The sequence below is a fragment of the Microtus pennsylvanicus genome, chromosome 11 (assembly GCF_037038515.1).
Source record: "Microtus pennsylvanicus isolate mMicPen1 chromosome 11, mMicPen1.hap1, whole genome shotgun sequence".
Taxonomy (NCBI): domain Eukaryota; kingdom Metazoa; phylum Chordata; class Mammalia; order Rodentia; family Cricetidae; genus Microtus; species Microtus pennsylvanicus.
Window position 1 is genome coordinate 34,078,834 of NC_134589.1, and position 24,782 is coordinate 34,103,615.

Consider the following 24,782-nt stretch of genomic DNA (forward strand, 5'->3'; position numbering starts at 1 on the left):
GCCTGCAGAGGCCGGAACAGGGAGTCACAGATGGCTGTGAGCTGCTATGTGGTGCCTAAGGATTGAACTTGGGTCCTCGGCAAGTGCTTTTAACCTCTGGGCCATCTCAGCCCCCTTTTCTGCTTTGTTTCGTTTGTTTGTTTTTAGACGGGGTCTCAATGTAGCCCAGCCTGGCCTGGTACTCACTACAAAGACCACGCTGGCCTTAAATGACCTCTACCTTCAAAGAGCTGGGATTGTAGGTATGTGCTTTTGCATATTTTTATTGCATTTTCATTTATTTGAGAGGGAGTACCGTGGTGCATACATGCACGTGCACACATGCATATAAATCAAATGTAAAGGAGCTGGAGATGGCTCAGTGGTTAAGAGTATTTGCCACTCTTGCAGAGCACTGGAGTCCAATTCTCATCAACAACACAGTGGTTAATGAATATCTATAGCTCCAGTTCAAGGGAATCCACAGATACTGCACACATGTGGTATATATATATATAAATGCAGGCAGAACATCCACACACACAAAATAAAAATAAGTATTTGGAAAAAATAATGGGGCTGGAGATGGCTCAGAGTTTAAGAGCACTAGCTGCTCTTCTAGAGGACCTGGGTTCAATTCCTAGCATCCACATAGTTGCTGCTCACAATTGTTTATAACTCCAGTTTCAGAGTATACAGCACCCTCACACAGACATACATATAGGCAAACCATCAATGCATACAACATAAAAATAGTTTAAAAGATAATAAAAATAAATATGTTCCAGCACGGTGGCGCACACCTTTAACCCTAGCACTTGGGAGGCAGAGGCATGTAGAGCCTTGTGAGTATGATGCCAGTCTGGTCTACATAGTGACTTTCAGACCAGCCTGGGCTACACAGTAAGATTATATCTCTAAGATAATAATATAATAATAATTTTTTAAATTATCTAGAGAGTTTTAGAAAGGCAAAATACTTTACTACTGATATTGATGGATTCCGTGTGATTTAGCCTGTCGTGCACTTTGCTTGTGATGTCTTCTGTAAGTTTCCATTCTAATGCTTCTGCATTGCTTTTATTCATTATTCACAATCCATTTGTCATTAGATGTCTGAAGGTCAGAAAGTGGCCTAAGGCCACATGGGCCTATAAAGGCATGTGAGACAAAGAACAGTAAATGTTAACCCACCTCCTGCTGTTTTGGTTTTTATTTCTCTCCAAACTCTCCTTGGCTTCCTCAGTGGATGGTGACTGTTCACCTGTGTTCAGCTTCCCAGGACCACGCACAGTCGGCAGCTTAAAAAACAAACATGTCTCACTGCTTTGGGAGGCAAAATTTTCTTTTTACTCTCATACTCTATTTTCAAAGTCATTTTTGCTAAGTGTATAGAAATAGCAAAACCAATTTATGATTATATCCTTTTCATGTTTCATATCTAATAACTTGGAAGTTTTTATTAAAGAATGTGGAGTTCATGAACCCAGGCAGTCAAGAACCCAGAGAGAAAGAGGACAAGCAGAAAATGAGTATATGAAACAGAACCAAGGCCTGGCAGTGGTAGCAAACACCTTTAATCCAGCACTCAGAAGGCAGAGGCAGATGGATCTCTGAGTTCGAGGTCAGTCTGGTCTACAGAGTGAGGTCCAGGACAGCTGGTGCTGTTACACAGAGAAACCCTGCCTTGAAAAACCAAAACAAAACCAAACCAAAACAAACAAAACAAAAAACCTAGAATCCGAAGCTGAGTGCGGTGATGCACTAAGATGTGACAGAGGATGGCTGTGTGTTTGCGGCCAGCCTCTACTACAGGACAACAGTGAGTTCAGGGCCGACCTGAGAGACACAATGAAACCTTGACTTTAAAAGATAAGTAAGAGCCAGGCAGTGGTGGTGCAGGCCTTTCATCCCAGCAGTCAGGAGGCAGAGGCAGGAGGATCTCTGTGAGTTTAAGGTCAGTCTGATCTACAGAGTGAGTTTCAGGACAGCCAAGGCTACACAGAGAAACGCTATCTTGAAAAAACAAAAAAAGTTAAAATTAAGAAGAAATCAGAAACTTAAAAACTTTGCTAACCATTTCTCCCGTATAGCAACATAAAAGCAGAGATTTTCATGGCAAGCCCACTAAACCCTGGATTCCAGTCTAAGTCTTGATGGAAATAATATAAAAGTCTCTAGCTCAGTTTCATCACCCATAAGAAGATGGCGATAATGCCTACCAGTAGGGTGCTGTGAAAACAAAATAGAATAGAAGTTACAATACTCTGGAAATAGTGGAAGTAAAAAATAATAAACGCTATGTCCTTCATTCAAAAGAGAGACATTTGCTTTCCTTTACTTCATTTTAATAAGCCTAGTACTCACTCTTTCCTAGCTTACAGCAACAAAATAAGAGCTTAGGGGTGGCATCAAATGCACAGAAATGAGACAAATCATTAAAAATGAAGTACATCTGACTTACACAGTGCGTTCCCTCCAGGGATCCTCCTGTCTCCACTGCCCCAGCACTAGGTAAAAACTGACATAACTGATTTATTTATTTATTTTTATTTTTTTTATTTTTATTTTTTTGGTTTTTCGAGACAGGGTTTCTCTGTGGCTTTGGAGCCTGTCCTGGAACTAGCTCTGTAGACCAGGCTGGTCTTGAACTCACAGAGATGCACCTGCCTCTTCCTCCCGAGTGCTGGGATTAAAGGCGTGCGTCACCATCGCCCGGCCTGATTTTTTTTAATGAGTGCTGGAAATCAAACTCAAGTTCTCATGCTTGTCTGGCAGGCATTTTACTGCTGAGCCATGTTGTGGGATACCCTGCTGTAGGCTGTAAATATGTTTTATTACCACTGATTATTAAAGAAGCTTCTTTGGCTTATAGCAGGGAAGAATATAGCTAGTTGGAAAGATGAAACAGAGCCAGAGAGAGAAAGAAGGCAGAGTGGAAGGAGATGCAAACAGCCACCAGAGAAGCAAGATGTGAGGTAACAAGTCTTGAGCCTCACGGTACAATATAAACTAATAGAAATGGGTTAATTTAGGTTGTAAGAGCTAGTTAATAAGCCTGAGCTAATAGGCCAAACAGTATGTAATATTAAGACTCTGAGTGTGTATTTTAAAAGCTGCTGTAGGACCAGGTGGGATGAGAAACCTCCAGTTACAGAGCCATCTTCCCAGTCCCATATAAATATTTCTTAAATAACTTAATGGAGAATTTAGAGTAAAGAATTTTTTAAAGCGTGTGGGCTTGAGTGCATTTATGTGTGGAGGAAGGCCCTGGACCCCCTGGAACTAAAGTTATGAGTGGTTGTAAGATGACGCATGTCAGTGCTGCCAAATGAACCCAGGTCCTTTGCAAAAGCAGCAAGTACTGTTTAAGTACTGAACCGTACCTCCAGCCCCAAAATATCAAAAATACTTTATACACCTTGAATTATGTCCAATTGCTAGTACTTAACTGATCTATAAAACAAATTTCTCATAGCTGAACCTAATACATTTGAAACTATGGAGAAGGACAAAGGCTTTGTGCTTGGTTTGGAATGGGGGTTAGAGAGAATATGTACCACAGAATTCCATCCTAGAGGACTTATTTCCTAAACCAAAAGGACCTTGCTACAAGCTATCTACATTTATTTATAGCTATATACATTTATATACAGGTCACAGGAAATACTGGCTCAAAGATCCTGTAAAGGCAGTTCCTTCTACCCACTTACTGTACCTGATTGTTTGTCTCTGACTGGTCTTCTCTGTTTTCTTCAGAAACTTGTGTGAAAGGCTTACAGCCACAGATTAGTTGCTCAGGCTTTTTGCCAAAATGTCCTTCTTGGAAGTCTCTCTCCGCTCCTGGAGTCCTGAGCTCTGGTAATTGTATAACAGGAGGAACATAAATCAAAGATGGAGGGCCCACAGCTAATGGATACTTGGCATTTGCAAACTTTAATGCAGCATCCCGCAAACGCCTGCCCTGATTGTCCAGCTCCTCCTGTGCCAACTTAAGTCCATGTATTTTCTGCTCAAGCTTCCTCAGCCACTCAGTATTCTGTTGCATCATTACTTGTGAAATCTTTAGATTTAGCACGCACTTACTGACGATCTCATCAGTTTTGGACCAACTGCTCGTTTTGTTCTTGTCTTCTCTGGTTGGTTCAGTCAGGCTGAGTGAACTGAGGGGATCACTTTGCCAGTCGCCACCCCTAAAGGAAAGGTCTGTGTCAACTTCTGAAAAGCTCTCGTCCTCCTCACAAAAACAATGCAATTCTCTCTCCATCCTATCCAGCTCTTCCAGAGATGGAAGTTCATCTACCTGGTCTGGCTTATCCCTCTCAGATGATGAAGCAGTCCCTGGGTACTCTTCCTCTTTGACAGTTCCCAAGTTGAAGCAGCCTGAGTAGATTTCATTGATCTCAAAGCTGCAGAGACTGCTCTGACTTGCAGTGGGGCTCCTGACCTCTTCTGCCAAACACAAAGCAGGAGGAGAAGGAACATTTGGATTCTCAGGTTCCTGGACTGACAGACTTGAATCCAGGACTGGAGGAGTCAGTACTGTTTTTCCAATGGGAACAGAGTGATCTGCTGGTGAATGGGCTTGACTACCTGTTGGAAAGAATAGCAATATCCAGATGATTAAACTAATCAAAGAAGGTAAGCAGCCTTGGCTATTGTTCAAGATATACAACATGAGCTGGGTCAGGTGGCACACACACACCTTTAATCATAGCATCTGGCAGGCTGAGGCAGAAGGATCTCAAGTTAGATGCCAGCTTGGACTAAGTCAGTCTGAACCATATAGTGAGAGCCTGTCTCAAATAACAAAAACAAAAATAACTTTTTTAAAGGCATAAAAACCATCTTTTATTTTTTCCAATTCTCTTCCTAGGAGTGAGAGCCTACCAGAAGATACATTCAACAGAGGATGAAAAGTTATTTCTTTTTGTTGTTGTTTGAGACAGGATCTCTTTGCCTAGCCCTGGTTGTACTGGAACTCACAATCTCACTATGTAGACCAGGCTGGCCTTGAACCCAGAGATCTGCTCGCCTCTGCTTCAGACTCAAAAGTGCTGGGATTGAGGGCTGCCTCTAGACTAGGATTAGGGCGTGTATCATCACACCCAGCCAGCAGAGGATGAAAGGGTATTTCTAAACTAAGTGAAAGTTCCCATTTTGACATCGAATAAGATAGACATTTGGGGCCATGGAGGTCTAATTTCTAAGAATGTTCTCAGCTTCATTTATACTATTTTAAATGTGTTTAACTGACAGAACATTCAAACTCAAGGCTCCTGGATCCCCAGGACTATACCCATGGCTTCCTTTGTGTATTAAATCTGTGACTAAAACAGTTGAGGTGATGCTTTTGGTGAGCATGGGATAAAAGTGGTGGAGACTATTGCCCAAGAAGCTACTGTATCACAGGAAAAATAAATGGCTACAAGAATAACTTGAGGGCTGACCCACACATGACTTAAGTTGATAAGGGTACAACTTTCAGAAATGGGATGAAGGACACAAATAATGAAAATATGGAAGGGGACATTCTGGAAGCTTCCACCCGTCAGAAGAGAGTCCAAGTAAACAGTGATTAGGCTATAATTAAAAGACCAGCCGGGCAGTGGTGGCGCACACCTTTAATTCCAGCACTTGGGAGGCAGAGGCAGGCAGATCTCTGTGGGTTCGAGGCCAGCCTGGTCTACGTTCCAACTTGGAAACAAGCTCTGCAACCCCAAGCATCCTCAGTCTCCTCAGCTGGAACAGGAGCCATCAAGTGAGTGCCATGACTGAGCGCTTTAAAGAATAAGGTCCCGTTGCTCAGACTGACCCCAAACTTCAGAACTCAAGTGATACTCCTATCTCACATTCCCAAATCGTGGGATTACAAATCCATATCACTGTGCCAAGCAGGTCAGCAGATAGGACTTTTACATTTTTTAAATTATTTTTATGGGGCTGAAGAGATGGCTCAGAGGTTAACAGCACTGGCTGCTTTTCCAGAGGTCCTGAGTTCAATCCTAGCAACCATCTATAATAAGATCTCACGCCCTCTTCTGACCTGCAGATGTACATGTAGACAGAGCCTCATATACATAAAATATATAATAATCTTTTTTAAAGTTATTTTTCTTTTCTAAGCAATTAGATAAATTCCTATGACTGATCATACTATAAATTCAGTTACTATTAAGTTCTGCATATAACCCTTGTGTTTATATAGCCTAAAAGATTTAACTTAATAATTTTAATAACTTTAATTCCTAAAGTACCCATCTTTTTTCAGCACAGGTTATATATACAGTTTAAAAGAGACAGCTAGTGTCCATGTGATTCACAAAAAAGTAAACTGATGATACCCAGTGGAGTGGCATTTGCCTATAACTCCAGCATTTGGAAGACTTAAGACAGAAGGATTGAGCATTCAAGACCAGCCTAGGCTATGAGACTCTATCTTTAATAAAACCAAAAGCAGGGCTGGAGAAGTGACTCATGAGTTAAGAGCACTGGCTGCTCTTCCAGAGGACCTGGGTTCAATTCCCAGCACCTAGATGGTGGATCACAACCAAATATATAGCTCTTCTGGATTCCCTGGGCATCAGGCATGACTGCTGGTGCACAGGCATACATGCAGACAAAATATTCATAAAATAAAAATAAATCTATCTTTTAAAAAAAAGAGCCAATGAGACATCTCAGTAGCAAGCTTGATTACCAGGACCAGAGAGACCTGACACCAAGAGTTGTATTTTTTTTAATAAAATGTGGTCTATCTCAGAGTGGGTATCCACCATCTGTTGGATGAAACGTGGATGTATCTCACAATGTGTATCCACCATTTGTGAGTTTCCTTTTTGTTTGTTGTTTGTTTTTATTTATTATATATACATTGGTCTGCCTGCATGTGTCCCTGCAGACAGAAGTTGGCACCAGATCTTATTACAGATGGTTGAGAGCCACCATGTGGTTGCTGGGAATTGAACTCAGGACCTCTGGAATAGCAGTCAATGCTCTTAACCTCTGAGCCATCTCTCCAGCCCCCACGGTTGTATTCTAACTCCACACATGCATAACAGCATGCTTTGTGTGTTCAAGTCATACCCATTTCCTTTAGCTCTTTGATGTCCAAGTCTGGAATGTCCTTTTGATATTCTGAAGTTAGTCCTAGTTGGGGGTTAACATCAGCATGGGCTTCATAGCTCTGCATTCTGGGGCTCTCAGTTGGCTGAGTTTTCTGAGCTCCAAGAAACTCCTACAACAAAACATTGTCAATGACACATCTCAGTTCATCCAAATGCTGCCTGTGCTTTTAGAAACATAAATATCTCAAATATCTCTTTCTTTCTCTTATTAGACTGGCCATCAATCCTAATTAGCTGGTTTATTATTAGTCCACTCCTGCCATTCACTTTATCTTTATTATACCCTACAACTTCTCCAGATCTCGCCTCAATTCTCTGACGCATTCTCTAAGTTAAACAGAGAGGCTTTCCTCAGCAACACAGTATAATAAAACAAGGCTTTCCAAAACTTTGGGGACTTTTTGAGAACTAGTCATAGTATGTACCTCTACACTAGCTTTGAACTTTCTATGTAGTCTAGGAAAATCTCCAACTCCTGATCCTACTTCAGTATCCCATCCCCAACCCATGTCCTCGCACGACATAAATCTTCATGCATGCACCACTGTCCTCAATTCCAAACATTGTTAAAACTTGGGCCTCAAGCTTCCCGGTCTCTAACCCAATGAAGTAGGTAGCAGAAACAAACTTCTCCCAATTTCAGGGCTTGCCTTTAAGTCATTCTTCAGAATATACCGAATATCTTGTAGGTTCATTGTTCGATTTTTCTGCTTGGCGTGGATACCTGACTTAACAATATCATAGTAAGGTTCCGGAAGCCTGACATCAGCTTCTAAATAACTTCCCAAGGCTATGGTTTCTTTAATAACTGAGCCATCCAAGCCATTCCAGGGTATGTTGTCTATAAGTAAAAAGTAATAGATAAGAATAAGATTAAGACAGAAGAAAATCATTGATTTTCTTCAGTGATGTATTCACAAGTAAGTTGCCTATGTCTCTATAATAACCTCTTGCCCATGTTCCTGTAAACAACCCTAATGGAACTCACGGGGTCATAGAAAAAGACAAACAGACATGAAAGTAGAAAGGGACTCGTTGGGATTGAGTGAGGGGGGCCAAAAGTGGGTAATGTAGGGGCTGGAGAGATGGCTCAGCAGTTAAGAGCACTGGCTGCTCTTCCAGAGGATCCAGGTTCAATTTCCATCACCCACATAGCTGCTTACAATCATCAGTAACTTTACTTCCAGAAATCCAATGCCCTCTTCTGGGTACTTCGGGCACTAGGTGCACAGACATGCATGTAGACAAAATACACATACACACAAAATAAAATTAAAAATAGAAAGAGCAAGGAGGGTGAATATGATCAATATATATATATGTATAAAAAACATCATAAAGCCAATTACCATATATAATTAATATATGATAATAAAACATTAGAAATACGAAATAACACAGAGAAATAAAAGAGAGAAAAAATAAATCAGAAGTGGTTAAGAACATAGTCAATTCAGTTGGTCCCTTTTAAACATTACTTTCTTCCCCCAGAGAAACCACTGGCCCAATTATGGACAAGGAGTCACTTAACCTATATACCAGGGAAATCCCTCTGACACAGAAAATAGTTAGTGTCAGCTTCCTGCATACATGGGTGTCCCTAGCAGACTTGGAGACAAGCTAATACTTGGGCATCAGGCTGAGTAGATCATGAATTCATCTCCTGAAGAGTGCAATTTTGCCTCTAGGATTCCAAACATCAAAGGGGCAGCTGACTCTGCCTACTCCCTCACTTGAATGTGGTGTTATATGTGTGTATACATACGGATATGTCTGTCTCTCTCGAAGGAGTCCTTTTGTCTTCAGTTATGTGAGTACTTTACTCAAAGTCATGTAAGTTTCAAGGGGCTTTCATTTTCTTCAAGTGACATCAGGTATGCATCTACCATTTCCTATTTTTTGCTTAAGTGCTTTATCAATAGCAGGCAGATCTATGGGCTTTTCTGAGTTGTAAATAGTTAAAGGAAGATTTCTTGGAAACTATCTTGTGTCTAATAAGCACAGAGAAGATCCTTGAAGCCAGGTGTAGTGCTGCATGCTTTTATTCCCAGAACTAAGTAGGCAGAGGCAAACTGTCTAAGTTTGAAGCCAGCCTGGTCTACATAGCTAGTTCCAGGATAGTCGGGGCTACATGTTAGAAAAGCAGACAAATATACAAACAAACAAAGATCCTTCAGGATTTTTTTCTTTAAGTTCTGAATTTTCATAAAACTAAGTAATTCCTGGGGGGAAATCTCTAACCTAAAAATAAGGACTTGGTTCAACTTTGAATATACACATTGATCACCTGTTAAAATTTCTTGTATGATCATGGAAAAGCTGTAGATGTCTGACTTCACAGTGGCCGCCTTCTGTAGGATCACTTCTGGAGCAGCCCAGTTGTAGAGCTGGGTGGGGAGGGGCACTCGCGTCACGTCCCTGTGTGTGCCACTGTCCTGGCTATGGAAGGAAACACAAGGCCGAGTTTCCCTTAAGGAGTTGTTGAGATCACCACATAGCGCACATAAATACTTTCCTATGAGGTACCAATCTCCTGGAGCTTCCGCTAATTCAGCTAAACAGAGTTACCATACACTGCCTCAGAGTTCTCCCAATACATACAATTCCTTATCATCCCTGCTTGACTGCCCTACCTCCCCTAGTTTATGTGGCCACTCCCCACTCCACTCAAACCACAGGGGCCATCGTCCACTTGCACTAGGAAGACATTCCCACTTCCACTCCATATGAGCAGTTCCTTCTGCCTGACATGTTCAGTAACTGGCTGTTTCTTGTGGCCAAGACATTAATTTGAAAGTTGCCTCTGCTAGGCAGTGGTGATGCATGCCTTTGATCCAGCACTCAGGAGGCAGAGACAGGCAGATCTCTGTGAGTCCGGGGCCAGCCTGGTCTACAAGAACTAGTTCCAGGACAGCTAGGGCTACACAAAGAAACCCTGTCTTGAAAAACCAAAAAAGAAAAAAGAAAAGAAAAGGTAAAGAAAGAGAGAAAGTAAGTTGCCTCCTTAGGGAGCCCTTCGCTGATAATCTACTTTAAAAGTAGTACTGTTTTATTAGCTGCAGAATAGTTATTACTTAAGTTTATTCTTATTATATCTTGCATCCAGCTCTCTGAGAGTAGCCACATTTTTCCCCCTCTGGAAAACCATGGTACCTCCTGAATCAGGTGTTTGCACTTGGCATTGTATTTTTGGAAGCTTCATTCAGGTTGTTTTGAGATACGGAAATCTATGGGCTAAAGTGTAAATATAGAGAAAAATAAAAATGCGGCGGGCTAAGGGAAAGTGCTTCATTTCACTGAGGCTGGGACCCCTGCGGCTGCTAAGGCTAAGTTCATTCTCAAAGTGTCTCTGAGTCTTCATTTCACAGACCTTCTTGAACCTACACACTTGCATTGCATTACCCGCAACATGCAGGGATTGACCTCAGGTTGTCAGACTAATGGCAAAGCCTTTATCCTATAAGGCCCAGACAGGCATAAAACACACAGAGAGCCACATACCTCTGCCTCCTGAGTGCTGGGATTAACGAGGTGCACCACGACACCTGGGCTATGACTTCTTTTCTGAGATCAAGTCCTCTGGGGAATGAGCCCTTTCCGTCCATCAAAGTTCACTGATTTGCGTAAACAGTTATCTTTCCAACCAAACATCTTAAGAGCCAAGTCAGACTACCATAAATGTCCCCCAGGCCAATAAGAGGCCTCAGGGTGAGGTGAAGTCAGTACTGACTACCCATGGCTGTCACGGTATTCAAATGAAATTATGGATGTGGCAACACTCTGTGGGCAGAAAGTACTCATTCCACCAAGTAAGACATAATATGGCCATAATGGCAAGCATTTGGTAAAGGTCTGATGAGTGCTCACTGATAATTATCCTGGGGCTGGGGACAGAGATCAGTTGGCAGAGTGCATGCACAGCTGTAAGAAACCCCGAGCTCACGCTCCAGCACTAGCACACCTGGAACCTAAGCACCTCAGAGGTACAGCAAAGGACCTGGGTTAAGTTCCCAGCACATGTAGGTTACAACTGCCCATAACTCTAGTTCCCGGAGTCCAACTCCCTCTTCTGGTCTTTGTGGACACCAGGCATGCACATGATACACACATATACATACATGTGGGCAAAACGCTCATACATAAAATAAAAACTATTTTTGAACCGTTACTAGAAGGGCAAAGGCCAGGGAGATGGATGACACATGCCTATATTCCCATGTGGTGGTGTACATGAGAGCTGCCCCACAGGCTCATATGTTGGAATGCTTGGTCTCCAGTTGGTGAAGCTGTCAGGGAGAGATTAGGAGGCATGGAGTTGGAGGAGGTGAGTCACTGGGGAGGCTGGTCTTTAGGTCTCAGAAGACTGGCACAATTCCCAGTGCTCTCTCCTCCTCCTCCTTGTGGATCAAGCTATGAGCTCTCAGCTGTTGCTGCCGCCATGCCTTTGCCCCTCCCCTGTGGGCTAACGCTCTGAAACTGTAAGCCAATTAAACACTTTCTTTTCTAAATCACCTTGCTTATGGTGCTCTGTCACAGCAACAGAAAATTAACTAATACTCGGGAGGCAGATAAATCTCTGTGAGTGCAAGGCCAGTCTGGTCTGGCATAAGCATAAATTTTAGAAGCTAGGATGGGCTTCTCAGATTGATGTTTCTATCAGTGAGATTTTTTAAATGATATTTTAATTAATTCCTTCAGAATTTTTATACATTGTATTTTTGTCATATTCCCCACCTCCACAGTTCTCTGTCCATCCAGCACGCCATTGACAGAGAGCAGTGAACTCAGGAAATCATGAATTAGAAAATACGATCTTAATTTTTATTTGTATCACTAAACGATAAACTGGGAAACTGTGTATTGTGATATGCAGACATATTTTTTTTTTTTTTTGGTTTTTCGAGACAGGGTTTCTCTGTGGCTTTGGAGCCTGTCCGGGAACTAGCTCTGGAGACCAGGCTCATCTCGAACTCACAGAGACCCACCTGCCTCTGCCTCCTGAGTGCTGGGATTAAAGGCGTGCGCCACCATCACCTGGCCCATATTGATTTTTTTGCAGACATATTTAATACACAAGTATTTATATATTTAATGTATAAATTTGAATATTCACTATATAATTATATATTAACATAAATTACATTAGTACCACAAAAGTCAATAGTTCTTTTTTGGCTATGATTTTGTTTTATGGAGGAACTGGGAATCAAACACAGACCCTCATGCGTGCTAGACAAGTGCTCTTCCTCAGCTATCCCCCAAAAGGCAATGGGTATTCTATTGTCTAAAGCATATTTGGGGGAAACTACCATGCTTCCTTTCAAGCTGGGCATTTCTCCAAAGGACCACAGGCCTCTTGGGCTCGGGTTAGGTCCTAGCAAAGGACGAGTCATAACCAGAATTCAAATCCTTTCCTTTTTATTCTTACTTTTTTCTCTCCCAGCCTTCCTTCTCAAGTGCTCACTTATCGTATGAGAGGCCCTGTGTGTCATGCCAACATGGAAAAGGGCTGGAGTGGTGCTGAGGAAGAGAGACTTCTGTTCTGGCTGCCACTGTAGGGCAGTGAAGTTTTATGGAATTCAGTTTTTGCATTCTATTTGGGTATAACTCTATGGGACAGCACGTGCAGGGTCGAGTGGTGTACTAATCTAAAGATTCAGTTGAGGGGCTGGAGAGATGGCTCAGAGGTTAAGAGCACTGACTGCTCTTCCTGAGGTCCTGCGTTCAATTCCCAGCAACCACATGGTGGCTCACAACCATCTATAAATGAGATCTGGTGCCCTCTTTGGGGCAGCAAACATACAGACAGACAGAACACTGTATACATAATAAATAAATAAATAAACAAAACTTTAAAAAAAAGATTCAGTTGAGGAATTAAGAGTAGAAAAAAACCTGCTGCATCCCTTTCATGCCCGGAGATGGAATGTTACTATTGGCAAGATGTTAAACTAATGAGCCCAAATACAGAGTTACCCAAAATAAATGCAGAATTGAGAGTTATCTGGACTCATGGTTCATCAACTTACATTACAAAGAAACGTATACTGTTGCAGCTATGATGACTTCCTGATTGCCATTTCTGCCTGAAGTTCCATAGAGATCAGCAAGCCCAAATCTCACACTATTTCTATCATGCCCAGTATGTCCCTCATCAACTCTAGCTAACTCTTACCCTTCTGACCTTCCTTCGTTTCCTTCCTTCCTCGTTTCCCTCCAACCCTCACCTCCTCAGCTGTTAACACCAGCTCCTCAATGCCTTGCACATCTTTCTATGTGGGCCCCTAGCTCCACCCCAGGGTCTCCAAGCTGATCTTCCTGCATTAACCTCCAGTTCATCCTCCCTGTGGCCTAGGGGCATTTCCTATCATCTGGCTCTATTCAGTTATGCCCCTAACCAACGAGCTGGGACACCATCCCTTTACTCCTCTGCACTTCACTTTCCTGTATAGAAGGACAGGGCTAGGCTGAGGCTGTAGCTTGGTGTGAAGCACCTACTTAGCATATATGCGGCCCTGTGATTGGTTCCCAGCATTGTGATTTGAAGAAAAAGGGAGAAAAGTTAGGGTTGGGCCAGACAATCTCCAAACTGTATTTTCTATGGAAACGAAAAATCAGAATAAATTGTTATGCTGTCTTCTCAACAGCAGATGGCACTCTTAACTGACCAATGGTGTCATTTCTGTCAGCCTGTGAAGTCTCTGATAGGACTTCAAAGGCTGAAGCAAAGAGTCCACAACTCTAGCTGCCCTGAATTATAGAGCCAAATAGAGTTAACCCTGATTCTTGTACCATTAAGTGCTCCTTTCACCTACATTCATCCAAGCATGCACCAGATACCAAGCGAACAACTACCCTGGGTGTTTACTGTCAATTTGACACAAGCTATAGTCATTTGAGAAGACAGAACCTAAACTGAGAAAATGCCCCCACCAGATTGGCTTGTGGGCAAGCCTGTGGTACATTTACCTGTTGATGACTGACAGAGGAAGGTCCAGCTCACTGTGGGCTCTGATAGCCACAACTAGGCCGCTGATGGTCCTGGACATTGTAAGAACAAGGGTCCACCAGTGCTGCCCTCCTAGGCGAATAGAGCTTTGTGTTCTGGTTTATATGAATCCATGAGCGTAAGAGGGCTTAAGGTAATGAATCTCCTACATTACTATAGGTAGAAGCCCACGGCAGGCTTAAAAGGGCTTTCATTTTCACACCCTAGCAGTGGGCCTGGGGAACCAGAGGAATAGCAGCTTTAGAAATACATTACAATGATCTGTCTAACCAGGCTATGGAGGACAGGGAAGAGACAAGTGAAGCAGTGGGAATAATACAGGACTAAGTGGACTCCCCTGAAGAAGCCATCCTCCAGAGGAGGCCTAAGTCTACCAAAGCAGAGGAGGATCTGCACATTTTTAAACAAAGAATGCTGCTATTGTGCTAACAAATCAGGAGTGGTCAGAGATACAGTGGTTAAACAGGTAAAAGGAAACAGTCACGGGAAGAAAAGCACTAAAAACACCTCTGGAAATCAGAAATTTTGGCTGTTTCCTCCTGATCACTTTGAGTCTGTCATTTGGACCCTATACCCTAAACATCTGCTCCAGTTCATTACATCCTGTATAGAAGTTATTAAGTTACAAACAGTGTTGACTTCTAAGCCCCTCCCCCCCAATTTAGTAACACAGCAGTTAGATGCCAGATGCCTGGGGCTCCTGATGAAGCAGAATTATAAAATTGGAGCCTTATATGATATTAATCACCTCCAAAAGGGAGGAGTGAAGGAAAGAAGATAGAAAGCTTTAATATTAATTTGAGGTTACACTGAAATAAGAAACTCCCTCTGACCTGAGACAGCAGAGCTGACACTGGACGGCGGCTTCCGCTCTGTGAACCGCTTGCCCCTTCTTATTTTCTAGAACAGGTGACATCTGCTCACCTCCCTTAGAAAGTGACTACCACCAATATCTGCTTAGACAGCAAGTCCGCTTTGCTAAAGATAAAACTGTCTTATTGAAAAAAATTGCAAATTTCAGCTTTTGTAAAATTTGCTTAGCTCTGGGAGGAAGTCTCCTTTGAACTGGAGACAGAAATATCATGGTCACAGATCATGACAATACCTAATCTTATATAAATCATGAAATATTTCTGATGGGGTTAGGCCTCTTTAAGCAATAGCTACAAGCTGAGTGGTGGTGGCGCACGCCTTTAATCCTAACACTCGGGAGGCAGAGGCAGGCGGATCTCTGTGAGTTCGAGGCCAGCCTGGTCTACAAGAGCTAGTTCCAGGACAGGCTCCAAAACCACAGAGAAACCCTGTCTCGAAAAACCAAAAAAACAAAACAAAACAAAAACAAAAAACAACAACAACAGCTATAGGATACAGTTGTGTGCTAATAAAAGAAACTTTTCTTTACCCCTGTGCTGAGAATTTCCTGTTGGGGAAGACTGAAGCCCCAGTCTGGGATCCAGTGACAAGAGGACCCCTGGGGTAGAGAGCAACTGAAGAAAACACCTGATGCTGATCTCTAATCTCCTCATGTGCATGCGCACACATACACAAATAAATGTTTTAAATTTAGATATGGGCACGGCTATAATCTCAACACTCAGGGGCAGAGGTGAGAGTACTACCACAAATCAATATCAACTTCTACTAAGATAGTAAATGGTAAAAAAATCACTACAAAGAGAATTGTGGAGAGTGGTCAAGAAAGAGTAGAAGCTGAAGAAGACGGACAGTTAAAGTCCTTGACGATAAATGGTAAGGAGCACCTGTTACACCTGGATAGCAAGTAATTCAACGCACGCATCTAACAGAAATGTTAAACCACAAGCACCATTTGAGGAATAACAGGAACTTTTTTTTTTAAGATTTCAAACGCACTCAACTTTCTGTATAACTTTACCTAATCCAAAGTATTTCTAAAACAGCTCATTGGAGGGACTGGAGAGATGGCTCAGAGGTTAAGAGCATTGCCTGCTCTTCCAAAGGTCCTGAGTTCAATTCCCAGCAACCACATGGTGGCTCACAACCATCTGTAGTGGGGTCTTGTGCCCTCTTCTGGCCTGCAGGCATATACACAGACAGAATATTGTATACATAATAAATAAATAAATATTTAAAAAAATCAAATTAAAAAAAACAGCTCATTGGAGCCCCTATTTGTCATAGATTTTTGAGTTTGTTGTTGGAACCACAAAATAGAACAATTTTTTTCTTTAAAATTGTTGTAACTTCTGTATGCACTTTGCTTTAAACAAAACAAAACAAACCATAATCCGAGGCGAGACCTGTGATTCTTGAGTAAGGACTTCTTCTCGGCATCTGGGATCCAGCAGTGAATAAAACAGATTTATGTCCCCATTAAGCTTTGCATGTAGTCACAGCAGTATATTACTGGAGAATGTCAGCAGCAAAATCATGCTCAACTCAGAAGCAAAGCACGGGGAATGGGAGGCAAGGGGACAAAAGAAGAAGATGATAAGCAAGCAGGGTCTGTCCAGTGGCTAAGAGCAGTGTCCAGAACAGAACAACGTGGTGCCAAAGGCCCAGAGCTCTGTATGGCACTGAAGATGGACAGCAGAGGCCCTCTGCCTCCTAGAGCCTGGCATGGGGAATTACAGCCAATCTCTGGCCTAGCCCTGTAGGAAACTAAACCCTACTACCAGTGTTTGAATGAGGGAGCTGTTTGAAGTGTCTCGAACTGTACTTGGGTCCCTTGAGAGCACAGTATGCCTTTGTTACTCAGCAGACGATAAGGCTTGTAAGACTTTAAGACAATCCTGAAGCCATTTTTGACAATTCTGAATCCTCTCAGCCTCTGTGCCATAGTGCTTCCCCTCCTCCCCTGGGAACCAAGGACCTAACAGCTACACTCACACGTACTCAGTTCCTGAACATTTACCCATATACGCATGTTTTGATTCAGTCCCCTGGGAAACGGGGTCAAAATGACCTCTTACCTCATCTGATCTGGCAACAGCTCTCCAGTCAATTATTGGTAATAGCCCTTTCAAATAAGCCAATCAGAATAGTCAAAGAACAAACCCCCTTGCATCTGTGGCCCCTTTAAAAGTAGACTGTACCAGCTATTCGAGGTCCCTCGGCTTCCCGAATGTTGGGGGACCCTGTCATGACAGAATTAATAAAATCCTCATGCTTTTGCATCGGCTGTCATGTGTGAGATGGTCTCTGGGGGCGACTCCTCCTCAGTGTTTGGTCGCTAGAGTCCAGCAGGCTCACTGTGCCCATTACCTCCTCTCTTCTATAGCTAAGGTACATTTCTGAGCCTCCATTCAATAAGAAGGTGATTGGTTCTGGCCAGTGCAAAGTGGGAAGCTGCGATGTGCCACTTCAGGCCAGCCCCATATCTTACTATGTACCCTCTCTGCTCTCTCTTATTCCACGACTAGCAATGAAAAGAATGCAGTGGGCAACTGAGGCCTTAAGGGTGACTGGTCACTAATGGAAGAAGGGTATAACAAGACCCCTTTCTTTTTTAAAATTCTTGTTGTTGTTATTTGTTTTTTGAACAGTTTTGGGCCTGTACTAGAACTTGCTCTGTAGACCAGGCTGGCCTTGAACTCCTCCTGCTTCTGTCTCGTGAGTGCTAGGATGAAAGGTGTGCACCACAAATGCCTAGCAACAAGGCCCAGTTCAACACACATGAAAGATTACAAGGTAAGAACATACAACTCGGCCCAGTGTGGTGGCACACACCTTTCATTCCAGTACTCGGGAGGCAGAGGCAAGATCTCTGAGGCTGTCTACAGAGCACAGAGTGATTTCCAGGACAGCCAGAGTTACACAGAGAAACCCTGTCTCAAAAACCCAAAAGATAATATACAACTCTGTTGTACCAAGTGGAAATTTTAGAGTGCATATACATTGGCTAATACAAGCCTGTTACATGTCTATGAAAATGAGGCTACCCTGCCGGGCGGTGGTGACACACACCTGTAATCCCAGCACTAGGGAGGCAGAGGCAGGTGGATCTCTGTGAGTTCGAGACCAGCCTGGTCTACAAAGGGAGTTCCCGGACAGGCTCCAAAGCTACAGAAAAACCCTGTCTCGAAAAACCAAAAAACAAAAAAAAAAGAAAAAGGAAAAAAGAAAATGAGACTACCCTGAGCAGAAGTAACTTCCCAGCCAGATGTGGCAACACATACTTGCAACAGATCTTGAGAGGCAGATGAAAGAGAACTGTAGATTCAAGTCCAGCCTGGACTACATACTGCTGAGCTACACACAAGAACCCATCTCAGAAAACAAAAAGGAGGACTGGTGAGAGGCCTCAGTGGAAAAGGTTCCTGACAGCAAGCCTGATGACTTGAATTGCCCTCCCCTCCCCTCTTTCCCTCCCTCCCTCCCTCCGCCCACGCACACAAAAAATGCAAAATAATTCTTGTTTGTTTGTTTTTCGAGACAGGGTTTCTCTGTAGCTTTGGAGCCTGTCCTGGAACTAGCTCTTGTAGACCAGGCTGGCCTCAAACTCACAGAGATCCTCCTGTCTCTGTCTCCCAAGTGCTGGGATTAAAGGCATGTTCCACTGCCCAACTGCAAAACCAATTTTTAAGCAATCTAACTAAAGCATTTGCAAACAGCTTCTCTCTCTCTCTCTCTCTCTCTCTCTCTCTCTCTCTCTCTCCCTCTCTCTTTCTCTCTCTGTCTCTCTCTCTCTCTCAAACATACACACACGCATACACACACATACAGAACGCAAAACAAACTTTTAAACAGTCTATCTACAGCCTTTGCAAATAGCCTTTGAATTTGGTAAATCTTTCTGTGCTGACAGACAGTTTTCCCACCAATTAGGAAACCTGAACACATTAGATTTCAGCACTATAATAAAGGTCTCCCAGGGAGTCCCTCTTCAGAAAGAAACTACCCTGGAGGCTATATCTACCTTTCCATCATGTATTCCAGGTTGGTCAGTCTTGCTTCTCCTGCAGAGACAATGTGGACAGCATAGGAGCTAAGGGAGCGATGGACAAAGCCTCGGGAATGGAGGTAGATCAAGGCATCAGCGATCTGGAGCAGGAAGTGCACAATCACTTCCATGTGCAACACTGGGAACTGGGACCTCTGCAAGCAAGAGAGAAGGTTCCAAAACCAAAAGGAAAGACCTCCTGGTGTCATTTCCAAAGTCTCTTCATTTGATTCTCACACTTCCTGGTATTCTCATTCCGCAGATGGGGAGCCTAAATGTCAGTGAGGTTAAGTGACTGATCTATAGTTCCACTGATCCAGGCTGCTGCCTCTAAACCTCAGCTCCTTTCCTACAAGTGAGCTGCTTTATATAATGACGCATTAGAAGAAAGTACTCTAAACTTGGTATGAGCATTCCAGCTTAACCTGGGAAACTGCCAGTAAAACTGCCCTGGCACCTCCCTAACCAGCACTGTGGCTGGGAGAACCTGGAAGCTCAAAGGACTCTACAAGTTGCAGAGAATCAACTCAGCTTCCAGCCCCATCAGATGAAAAGAAAGACTCTCTGCAGGGTCTCTTTACTCCCAGCCACAGCATTTAGAAGAAGGCCAAGGAGAAAGAGCTCCTGGAAGTCATATCCTGGCCCAAAGAACACTTAGCTACAAGATCATGGAAGATATTCCTTCATCCCAAGGAAATCTGAGAGGTGAAAAGGAAAGCGATAAAGGTCTCTATGTAACAAACCAGGACAGAGCACAAGTGAAATGTAGGGGGAAAGAACCTGTGGCCAATGGCTCAGCCAGAATTGCATTAATGTTTCTGGCTCTGTTGAGCTATTGAAGAGCTGATTTAAAGAAACAAACAACAAAAAAAAAAAAGGCGCAAGACTGAGAAGCCAGGAATTGTGGCACATCCAGCACTTGGAGGCTGAGTGGTAGGAAGGTCATGAGTTTGAGGCTAGTCATGGTTACACAGTTAAGCCTGTCTCAAAACAAAATAAAACAAGGCCAACTAGATGGCTCGGCAGGTAAGGGCGGCTGTGATTTAAGTCTGATGACCTGCTTTTGTTACCCAGAACCCACATAAAGGTAGAAGGGAGAACCAAGTCTACAAAGTTATCCTCTGATCTATAACTGTGGAATGTTATGCACCACCCCCTGATAAATTTGTTTAATGAAAGAAGGAAAAAGAGGAAGACTATTATTGTATCATGGCCAGTGAAGTGGCTCAGAGGTAAAGAAAGGTGTTTGCTACCAAGCGTGGTGACCTGAATTCATTTCCTGGAACCCTCGGCAGAAGGAGAGCACGCCTTCCAACAAGCTGTCCTCTGACTTCCATAGGAATAACACAGACAGACAAGACATACAAAGCAATTGACCAACCAATGTGAAAAAAATTAAATCACATTAGTTCAACATTTGCTTATCAGTCTTCTCTGGCATGTTACACCACATGCAATACATGAAAATAATTTACAGATTCATCTCCTAAATGAGAACTCTGCAAAAATGGCAGGGAAGAGGGCAGGGAGAAGAGTAAGGCAGCTGGGGAAATCTAGAGAAAGACCATTTACTCGTTCGTGGAGGACACTGAACAGGGTGCCGACTGTGATACGCTCATACACCAGGCGAATTTTCTTCAGGTCCTGGGACAAACATACAGCCATCAGCTGCAGCAGGTTAGGGTGCCGCAGGTTGCTACAAAAGATAAAAATCTTCATTAGGGACAGGGCAGAGGAGAGCATGATGAAAACACAGGTGATATTCTTTATGTCATTTGAACACATTCTAAACAAATTCCACTTATTCCGGGCATGGTGGCTCAACCTATAATCTCAGTACTCAGGGGACGGAAGCAGGAGAAGCTCAAGTTCATCCTCGGCTACACAGTGAGCTCAAGTCCAGTCTGGGATGCATGAGATCTTGTCTCAAAACAAACACAGCACAGAAAAACAAAAGCGAACAAATCACAACTTATATACATCATTTTTTTAGAAAATAAAATGAGTTCTGGAAGGGAAGACATCTATTGGAAGATGCTGAAAGTTTAAGAGCTATCAGTGGGGGCTGGAGAGATGGCTCAGTGGTTAAGAGCATTGCCTGTTCTTCCAAAGGTCCTGAGTTCAATTCCCGGCAACCACATGGTGGCTCACAACCATCTGTAATGGGGTCTGGTGCCCTCTTCTGGCCTGCAGGAATACATGCAGACAGAATATTGTATACATAATAAATAAATAAATATATAAAAAAAGAGTTATCAGTGGTGCTGGGCAGTGGTGGCGCACACTTTTAATCCCAGCACTCACGAGGCAGAGGCAGGCGGATCTCTGTGAGTTAGAGACCAGCCTGGTCTACAAGAGCTAGTTCCAGGACAGGCTCCAAAGATACAGAGAAACCCTGTCTTGAAAAACAAAAACAAAAAAAAAAGAAAGAAAGAAAAAGGCTGAAAAAAATGCAGACTGAGCAAGCTAGCAGCACTCCTCCATGGCCTCTACCGCAGCTCCTGCCCGCAAGCTCCTGCCCTGTTTGAGTTCCTGTCCTGACTTCCTTCAATGACGAACAGCTATATGGAAGTGTAAACTAAATAAACCCTTTCTTCACCAACTTTCTTTTTGGTCATGATGTTTTATCACAGCAATAGAAACCCTGACCGAGAGCCTGCATAAGCTGCATACATCATCTCAGAAACACACCCTCCTACTCACTTTAGAAAAGCAGTAACCAAACCAGGCAGTGATGGAGCACACCTTTAAGCCCAGCACTTGGGAGGCAGAGGCAGGTGGATCTCTGTGAATTCAAGGGCAACCTGGTCTACAGAGTGGGTTCTAGGATAGCCAGGGTGGCTACACAAAGAAATCCTATCTCTGACAAACGACAAGAACTGGAGAGATGGCTCAGTGGTTAAGAGCACTGACTGTTCTTCCAGAGGACCCAAGTTCAATTCCCAGCAACCACATAGTGGTTTACAACATAGTGCTCTCTTCTGGGGTACAGGCACACATGCAGGCAGAATACTGTATACATAATAAATCTTTTAAAAATTTTTTAAAAATTAAAAAAACCAGGAATCAATGGTAGAATTTTCCTAGAAAGTTGGTAGCTAAAGTCACATACCTACCCAGCATCACGTCAAAGCACACACCATGCCTACCTACCTGTGTAGGTCATTCAGGCTAGCTTCTTCAAAACAAGGGTTTATTCAGGAGCTAGCTCAGTGGCCTGGTATGAAATCATGAACCCAGTGTCTGACTCACCAAGACCTAAATAACGTAACTCTAGAACTTCAGGAAGCCTTTGGAACTTGAAAGACCCTACAGACCCCCTCCTCAAAACCCGCAGCTAGCATGCTCCAGGGGGAATGTCCTGTTTGCTTTAAAAAAAACTCTCCAGATCAGCAGCCAGCCTGCTCCCGTAAGAACATCCCATGTGCCTGAGAGAGCAGGAGATAGAGATAGAAAGACTGCAAGGCAAGATGTCAATAAGATAGGATATCAACAAAGCAGGTTAGCTATAAGATAGGAACAGGATGACTGTTACCAGGCATCCATGCTGAGAGAGGAAACCATTCATGCCCCCGCCTCATTCTGGTCAACCAATAACCACGCTTTTGCTTCTGTAAGCTTGCTTTTTGCTGACACCCTTGCTGAGAGAGGAAACCATTCATGCCCCTGCCTCATTCCGGTCGACCGATAACCACGCTTTTGCTTCTGTAAACTTGCTTTTTGCTCTTCCCTATAAAAAGACCTCCCCCCAGTCTGCAGGCGCGCAAGTCCTCCGAAAGACTTGCTGCCGGCAGGTACCTGTGTTTACTCAATAAACCTCTTGCTAATTGCATCCTGTGGCCTGGTCTCGGAGTGTCCTGGTTCTGGGATCTTCATCAGAGAGGAAAGGTCCTCTCTGAGGGTCTTTCAAACTGAGATTCATGTCCTCAGTAGTCGAGATGTGGTTCTTATGGAGTGCTATGCTCTATGAAAGCAGGACAGTCATTTGCTCTCCAGATGGGTACCAGTTCCCAAATGGAGCAGGCCTCAGGGGCCACAGCAGAAAAATCAAATGGTTCTGGAGCCTGTTCGTCTGAAGACATGAAGTTATGAGACAGATGACAGAATTGAGCCCCTTACCATCACAATCCTTATTCCTCATACTATTCATTAGTCCCTCTTTCTCTTCATAAGTATTGTTGTTTGGAGATAGGGTTTCTCTGTGTAACAGCCCTGGCTGTCCTGGAAGTCACTTTGTAGACCAGGCTGACCTTGAACTCTAGAGTTCTGGGATTAAAGACTTGAGTCACCACCACCCACCAGCCCTATCGTAGGTCTTGTTCTTGGTTCTTCTTACCTGCTGTGCTCCTGCTCAGCAATCAACAAATCAGCCAATCTCAGTCTGCTACAATGAGGGTGGGTGGGGAGGTTCAATTCCTTCACTGTGACTCTGCTCCTGTTCCACACTAGGCTAAAAGAGGCAGAGATAGTGCCAAGAGAGGGGTTGAGCAGTCACTGCTTCCGTGAACCAGGTTTCCTTCCCACAGACCCAGAAACCAGGCTCACACAGCATCCCTACTATCCCTTAGGGGGCTGGATACCCCCACCAACTCCCAGGGTTTAAAGCAGCCTGGAGAATTAAGCGAGGAGGCAAAAGTCATGGAAGAATTCAAGGGAAGAGAATAATCTGGTAAGGTTTTTCTGTTAGACAGTGGTGACAGCAGTGTGGCTGATGGATAGGGCAGTGGTGATCAGAGAAGAGAGAAGAGTTACGAGGCTGTTAGGGCAGACAGGAGCCAGCTGTTCTCTGGATAGCAACTAATTCATAAAGTGTATGGACATGTGAAAACAAAATAAGAAACATAGTCTATGGACAGTCTGCTTGTCACAACTGAGGGGGCCATGAACAGCTGCTAAAGACCCAGTGCGCAGAGATCAGGCTCATTCCTGAACATCCCACAAAGCACAGGTCTGACCACAGCTAAGAATCATCTATCCAAAAAATGTGCAGTGAGAAACCCTAATTTACACCTATGAGTTCTGTTTGAGGAGAAGCTATCAATCCACAGGAAGCTACTCTTCCCAGGGGACACTGGCCACTCCCACTTACTTGGTCATGACCATGTAGGGGCCACTGAAGAAAGAGAAGGTAGGCTCATCATCAGCTTGAATCACTTCCTTTTCTCCAATTACTGGAAAAGATCCTAGATAGGTGAGCTGCATCCCTGGAGTGAGATAAAACTGAAACCAAGGAATAGCTTCAAAATGGGAGGGAAAAAACAGGAAAGCAAAATACCTGCAGAATCTTGTCACTTTTGCGTAGAGCTGTTCCTTACTTAGTAAATACACCTATGTACTATCTTTGTTGGCGATGTTTGACTGATCTTTGAGACATGGTCTTACCATGTAGCCCAGGCTGGTCACAAACTCGAAGGGATCTGCCTGCCTGCCTGCCTTCCAATTAAAGGTGTGCACCACCATGCCCAGTTGTACTTCCTGTTTTTGAGTAAGAGCTCCATATGCAGCTCACATAGACTTCAAATGCATGATCTCCCTGCCCCGACCTCCGGAGGACTGAGATTATAGGAATTACCATCTCATGTAACTTCTGGCCTTACTTTTTACAATGACACGTTCTTCTAAAGGGTAGGGTCATAGGCATGATCCTACATGATCCACAACTGACTTTATACTATTTTGAATCTTATAATATTCTTTTCCTTTTCTGAGGTGGTTCACAGACAGAAGTCCGACATCTTGCCTGTAG

At 43.5% G+C, this 24,782-nt stretch overlaps 1 protein-coding gene across 1 annotated transcript in view; it reads right to left on the reverse strand.

Moving 5' to 3' along the window:
• Positions 1 to 24,782, reverse strand: part of Tex14 (testis expressed 14, intercellular bridge forming factor) — a 100,564-nt gene that overhangs the window by 44,753 nt on the left and 31,029 nt on the right. Inside the window, exons 6-14 of the mRNA XM_075941794.1 lie at positions 24,126 to 24,256; positions 23,373 to 23,486; positions 20,609 to 20,732; positions 19,013 to 19,191; positions 9,394 to 9,545; positions 7,757 to 7,947; positions 7,066 to 7,216; positions 3,698 to 4,572; positions 1,174 to 1,280 (exon numbers count right to left, since the gene is read on the reverse strand). Coding sequence (XP_075797909.1) covers positions 1,174 to 1,280; positions 3,698 to 4,572; positions 7,066 to 7,216; positions 7,757 to 7,947; positions 9,394 to 9,545; positions 19,013 to 19,191; positions 20,609 to 20,732; positions 23,373 to 23,486; positions 24,126 to 24,256 — 2,024 coding nt within the window. The remainder of the gene's footprint in view (positions 1 to 1,173; positions 1,281 to 3,697; positions 4,573 to 7,065; positions 7,217 to 7,756; positions 7,948 to 9,393; positions 9,546 to 19,012; positions 19,192 to 20,608; positions 20,733 to 23,372; positions 23,487 to 24,125; positions 24,257 to 24,782) is intronic.